Below are 6,143 nucleotides of genomic sequence, written 5' to 3'. Positions count from 1 at the left end.
AGAGAGAGAGAGAGAGAGAGAGAGAGAGAGAGAGAGAGAGAGAGAGAGAGAGATTGATTTTGCAACATAACCGTAGTAATGTGCATCTATTTTGACGAGATGTGGAGATTGTAAGTCATCGTAATTATAATATATAATCTATGTGATTTTAGAACTTTTATTCGTTATTTTGTAGTTTTGTAGTTTTGTATGAATAAATAAACTTCATTAATATCATTAATATCATTAAATATACTCATTTTATGATATAAATCTTGTTTAATTTTTGGAATTAAAAAAGAAGGTACATATGCAGTATAACGCTCCTACTTTGGATTTTTTCGAACTTTGCAAATTTTTATATTTTCACACATAGAATTAATTTCTGAAAACAAATTGTCGTTCACTTTTAGTTTTCTTATTTTTTTTATTTTTGTTTTATAATGTCGGTAAGTAGGAAAGGCAGAGAATAGTTCATACACTTTTCTCTGCTTTAACCAAAGCATAAACTCTGTTATAAAGCAGAGAATAGTTCATGTATGCTTTAATCATATACACTATCTTATAAAACTTAATAATTATCTTTTTATACGGATTAGAATTAGATCTAACTGTACACGATTACGACGTTCTCGTCATACATGAACTATTCTCTGTTTTATAACAGTTTATGCTTTTTATTAAAGCAGAGAAAAGCATGTATGAACTATTCTTTGCCTTTCCTATTTACTGACATCATAAAACATAAAAATAATAAAATGAGAAAACGAAAAGTGAGCGACAATTTTTTTTCAGAAATCAATTCTATGCGTAAAAATATACAAATTTACAAAGTTAAAAAAAAATCTAAGATGGGGCGTTATACTGCATATTTACCAAAAAGAAGTATAAGTATAAAACGGTTTTACTATGATTAGAATAATTTATATTTTTATAACATAACTAAAAGTAAGAAGCAATCTTAGATTAGTTTAACATTTTATAGATTCGACTCATGAATGTCAGCATGGACAAGATGGGTGATAAGAATATAAATAACAATTTACAACTACTATCAGAAAAACTACCAAAATATATATGTTGGAATCAAGAAGAAAGAATGAATGCATTATTTTCACCATTTCGTAGTAAATCTGCTAATTCACAGGATTGGATTTCTAAATATAAATTTTGGCATAATTTGATACATGACTGGCTAAAGCATACCATGCAATGTAGTTTTTCTATAATTGATCTAAATGAAGTTTTTAAAAGGAAAGGTTGCATACCTCTTTGTTTGGTTACTGTGATTGAAGAACTTCTTAGGTATTATATTGTGCTATTAAAACACGGTATATTTTTATATTATTAAAAGAAATATAATATGGTACATCATAAAATAATAATGTACAACCAATTATAAATCATTATTTATATGATACTTACAATAAAATATAAACATCAAATAACAATAAATGCATTGTTTAATTAATAAAGAATCAAATTTATGTTTTTATATCCCTTATTTTATTATACAAAATATTTGAAGTTTTGTGAAATTTTCTAGGCACAATGAAATAATTCCAGAGATCGAGTTCTTAAAAGAACCATATGACACTTGGACAGCATGGTCGATTGATATATTTTTGAGAAAACCAATTAGCTGGTCTTTTTATAAAATGAAGAATTATGTAGTAGGTCAAGACAAAATTAGTACAGAAACAAGATATATACATATACCTGTTATACAAGAATTAGGTGATATTATCCTTTCTATTGTGGAGATTAAAAAAGATAATGCTTTATATTCAATCTCTGAAATAATGGAATATTGCAAAAGCAAAACCAAAAACCAAATCTCAGAAAATACAGTAAGATTAGTCCTAGAATGGTTAAAGCGTAAAAGAAAGATAGCTTTGAAAAAAAATTCTGATTCAAATAATGAATTATTAGTGAAAATCTCTACACAAATGGTAACTGAAATTACAGAAGTAGAAGAAGGGTTATATAAATTGATGAAGCAAGAAAACAAGCTAATGAAGGAAATAGAACTCATGGAACATAATAAACTTAATATTCTGAATAAAACAAAGATGTATATAACAAAAGGATTGCATCAATTGGCAAAGACATGTTTAAAAAGAAAAGTGGAATTGGAGAGAACTATAGAAAAACGTTCACAAGCTCTTACAAATCTACGTATTCTCATCGCTAATATTGAAGATGCACATTCCAATTCTGCTGTATTGTCTGCTTATAAAATTGGATCTGAAATATTGAAAAAAATAGGACAAGATGGTTTAACGCAACATAATGTTGTAGACATTATGGATAACATTAATGAGGTGAGTAACTATATACATTATATATGTGATATGAAAAGAAAAACACCCTAATATCTATTATTTGATAACTAGCTTCTAGAGGAGAACAAAGAGATAGATATAGTTTTGTCTGAACCACTAAACAATGACTCTGATGCTGATTTAGAAAAAGAATTAGCAGAATTACTGAATGAAAACAACACCAACAATTCCGCTATATTTGCTGAATCAAATCCAGAGATTGAGAAGTTGGAGCAACGTTTAAACGACTTACGTATGGATGGTAAATATCATGGAATTTATAGTATTTTGTATGAAATAATATGAAATGTATATAATGTTTTAGCACCACTTGATGAAAACACAATTGTACTACCATCTGTGTCATCACATGAAAAAAAGAAATTGCAGGAACCTGAGTATTTAATTCAGCTATAACAGTCAATTCTTTTTACAATTCTGTACATAAATGAAATAATTTTCCTTAAAAGTTTTTTAAATTTATTATCCTACGCGCGATTATTAGTTATTAAGAATTAAAATACATGTATATTAAAGATTAAGTGTAAAAGTTAAAGATATATTAGAAGACTTTTATCAAAACTACTTTGTGATGTATAATATCTAAAATTAGAATTTAAAATTGATATACCATTTATATAGATATTATGCAAATTTAACTTACCTTTATATTGAATAAAAAATAAATTATTATATAATTATTTTTTTTTACATAAATAAAGAAAACCTGCCATTAATTACAATCTTTTTAACAAAATTGTAAGTATCTATAATCACAATTATTTGGGGAGGAATGTAAGTAATTATTAACAATAAACAATTAACATATTTATGTAAGATTAAGATGTTTTATTTTTATCTTTTATTTTTAATTCAGAGATAGCCATATTAATATGTATGCAACAATATTGTATGAATTGCAGAAATAATAGGTGGTCTTATTAGTAAGATAGAAACAGTATCCCCTTGTCCACAATCTTGCTTTAATCTTTAAGCTGTAATAAATTGATCAACTACAGTCAAAAAATAATGTGCATAAAAATTAAAGCAAGGTTGTGGACAAGGGGTATGATATATAACACTTATAATATTTAAGACTTATCAGGGCATGATGGATATTGTCCTTTTTGATCTAATTTTTCAATTACATCTTGTACCCATCCAATATGGCTGGATATTCGTGTATATAAAGAATACAAGTTATTATCACAATGAGTAGATCCACCATGTTGTATTGAACCAAGAGAGACACTAACAACACCTCGCAGATACCACAGACCTCCGGTTTTAAAAACTAGTCCTCCCCCACTATCACCGTCACAAACAGAAGAACCTGTAATATATGATGTTTATTAGCTAAAATAATTTGATTCCATTTTTACAACTATAAAAGTATTTATAGATTTAATTAACAAATTATCCTACACACACACACACAGTGTGGCCCACATAAAGTGTTACAAGCTAATAACTCTAAACATATTTGTCCTATTAAAAAGTTGTTCATAAGAAAGTTTCATATATTCGAGGGACTTTTCTAACTATGTAAACAAAAATCTACTTCCGTCCCCTCTTGAAGAGAGACGGGGGTAACTTTAAAGTTTCAAATGGGACCCCTTATACAATGTTACATATTTGGATTTTACGGGAAAAAACAAGTAAACTTTGTCTGAAACATTTCTTTGAAAAATGCTCCTATCAAAAGTTATAAACATTTAAACTTTAATGTAGAGTGTATTGAAATTAATGATAAATTAAATAAGACTCATAATTTTTCTGTTTTGTTTTATTTTATTAAATGTTCGAACTGTTGACCATTACATCTAAACACTTATTAATTCTTTTTACAAAACTTTGCCTAACTCTAAACAACATTTCTGTGGTCACCTTACAAGTAACACCACCCAAATGCCACACGCCGATCTTCTTAAAACTTTGCACACATGTAGTACATTGAAAAACATTAGACACGGATTTTTTTATTTTGGCTAACAAGGCATTTTAAGGTTAGAAAACGCAAAAACACTCTATAACACAATGATAAATAACGCTACTCCTGAGCGTCATTTTTTATAGCTTTTACATTACTCTATTATAATTTCATTGTCTTCTAGATTGATATAACTGATGCCAAAATCGTAATCATGAATCTAAAAAACTTCTTCGAAACTGTCTTTGAATAAAGTCTGAAATGTCTGTGATTTCGGTCCACCATTTTGAATCTCGCAAAACTAACATCAAAATTATAATTAAAGACTTCAGAAACATACAGACAATGAAATTATAAAAGAATAATGTCGTAAAAGCTATAAAAGAATGCCGTTCAGGAGTAGCATTAGTTATCATGGTGCTATAGTGTTAAATTTTCGAATGTGTTTTCTAACTTTAAAATGCCTTGTTAGCCAAATGGTCTGTTCTTTTCAGCTGCACTGCTGAACTGCTGCAATAAGTTAAAGTGAGACAAGTATATGTTTTCTCACTCTAACTTATTGCACCAGTTCAGCAGTGCAACTGAAAAGAACAGATCAAAAATAAAAAAAATACGTGTCTACTATTTTGTGATGTACTACACGGTTGCGATCCGAAATTTACTGAATTCAGTACTGAAATTCTATAATATACCTAACATGAACTATAAATTTTCAGTACTGGCAGTGAATTTCGGAACGTAGCCCATGTGTGCAAAGTTTCAAGAAGATCGACGTGTGGCACTTGGGTAGTGTTATTTATTAGTGACAAGGCACCTTAGGCAAAGTTTTGTAAAAAGAATTAATAAGTGTTTAGATGTTAATGGTCAACAGTTCGAACATTTAATAAAATAAAACATAACAGAAAAACTATGAATCTTACTTAATTTATCATTAATTTCAATGCACTCTACATTAAAGTTTAAATGTTTATAACTTTTGATAGGAGTATTTTTCAAAGAAATATTTCAGACAAGGTTTATTTGTATTTTTTTTTGTAAAATCCAAATATGGTGTACAACTTTGCTACCACCGTTTTTTTTCCGAAATTCGAGGCTTTATTGTAAAAAACTGGTTATACATTTATGATTCAAAATATTGTTCATCGCTGGCCACTACTTTCTTCCATCTTTCGGGCAGCGTATGAATCCCGCGTCGAAAAAACTGGTCATCTTTTGAGGCGATCCACGAATCGATCCAATTTTTTACTTCTTCATGAGACCGGAAGTGCTGTCCAGAGTCAGCCAGGCCGTGTGCCATTGATCGAAACAAGTGATAGTCAGAGGGAGCAACGTTGGGGAAGGGAGAATACGGCGGGTGGGGTAAGACTTCCCATTTCAAAGTTTCCAAGTATGTCTTGACCACTTTCGCAACATGGGGTCGAGCATTGTCATGTTGCAAAATCACTTTATCGTGTCTCTCGTTGTATTGTGGCCGTTTGTCTTTCAATGCTCGGCTCAAACGCATCAATTGCGTTCGATACCGGTCGCCTGTGATTGTTTCAGTCGGTTTTAACAGCTCATAATACACTACGCCGAGCTGGTCCCACCAAATACAGAGCATGACCTTGGAGCCGTGAATATTCGGTTTGGCCGTCGACGTGGAAGCATGGCCGGGAACTTCACATGATTTTCTGCGCTTGGGGTTATCGCAATGAACTCATTTTTCGTCCCCAGTCAGAATGCAATGCAGAAATCTCTTCCTTCTTTGCCTTTCAAGCAGCTGTTCACAAACAACCCTTATAGAAATATCATACTAAGAATCATTGATAATTACTTATTATCCAGTATTTTTAATACTGAAAATAAGTAATTATCAATGATTCTTAGTATGATATTTCGGATGTATATCAGTTGGACATGGGGCAATTGGA

At 30.0% G+C, this 6,143-nt stretch overlaps 2 protein-coding genes across 6 annotated transcripts in view; one reads left to right on the top strand and one right to left on the bottom strand.

Moving 5' to 3' along the window:
- LOC116852581 (charged multivesicular body protein 7) lies at positions 1-2,772 on the top strand. Its single transcript, XM_032833089.1, has 5 exons — positions 1-110; positions 965-1,284; positions 1,526-2,303; positions 2,376-2,565; positions 2,629-2,772. The coding sequence occupies exons 2-5, from the start codon at positions 974-976 to the stop codon at positions 2,718-2,720; spliced, it is 1,371 nt and encodes a 456-aa protein (XP_032688980.1). The 5' UTR covers positions 1-110; positions 965-973; the 3' UTR covers positions 2,721-2,772.
- Positions 2,773-3,123: 351 nt separating this feature from the next.
- LOC116852580 (modular serine protease-like) overlaps positions 3,124-6,143 on the bottom strand; it is a 356,146-nt gene continuing 353,126 nt past the window's right edge. For all 5 annotated transcript variants that reach the window (XM_032833084.1, XM_032833085.1, XM_032833086.1 and 2 more), the window contains one exon: positions 3,124-3,636. In XM_032833084.1, the coding sequence (XP_032688975.1) occupies positions 3,395-3,636 (242 nt within the window). In that variant the 3' untranslated portion in view covers positions 3,124-3,394. The remainder of the gene's footprint in view (positions 3,637-6,143) is intronic.

Source organism: Odontomachus brunneus, unplaced genomic scaffold, assembly GCF_010583005.1.
Source record: "Odontomachus brunneus isolate Ranch 3 - 2012 unplaced genomic scaffold, Obru_v1 Obru_scaffold_236, whole genome shotgun sequence".
Taxonomy (NCBI): Eukaryota; Metazoa; Arthropoda; class Insecta; order Hymenoptera; family Formicidae; genus Odontomachus; species Odontomachus brunneus.
This window is presented reverse-complemented; position numbering and strand designations above follow the sequence as displayed.

What these genes read in the sequence shown, in the direction of transcription:
- LOC116852581 (XM_032833089.1), top strand. Translation starts at nt 974, where the DNA reads ATGAATGTCAGCATGGACAAGATGGGTGATAAGAATATAAATAACAAT. An exon ending in GTGATTGAAGAACTTCTTAG is followed by an intron (nt 1,285 to 1,525) that starts GTATTATATTGT and finishes GAAATTTTCTAG; the next exon opens with GCACAATGAAATAATTCCAG. An exon ending in TTATGGATAACATTAATGAG is followed by an intron (nt 2,304 to 2,375) that starts GTGAGTAACTAT and finishes TTTGATAACTAG; the next exon opens with CTTCTAGAGGAGAACAAAGA.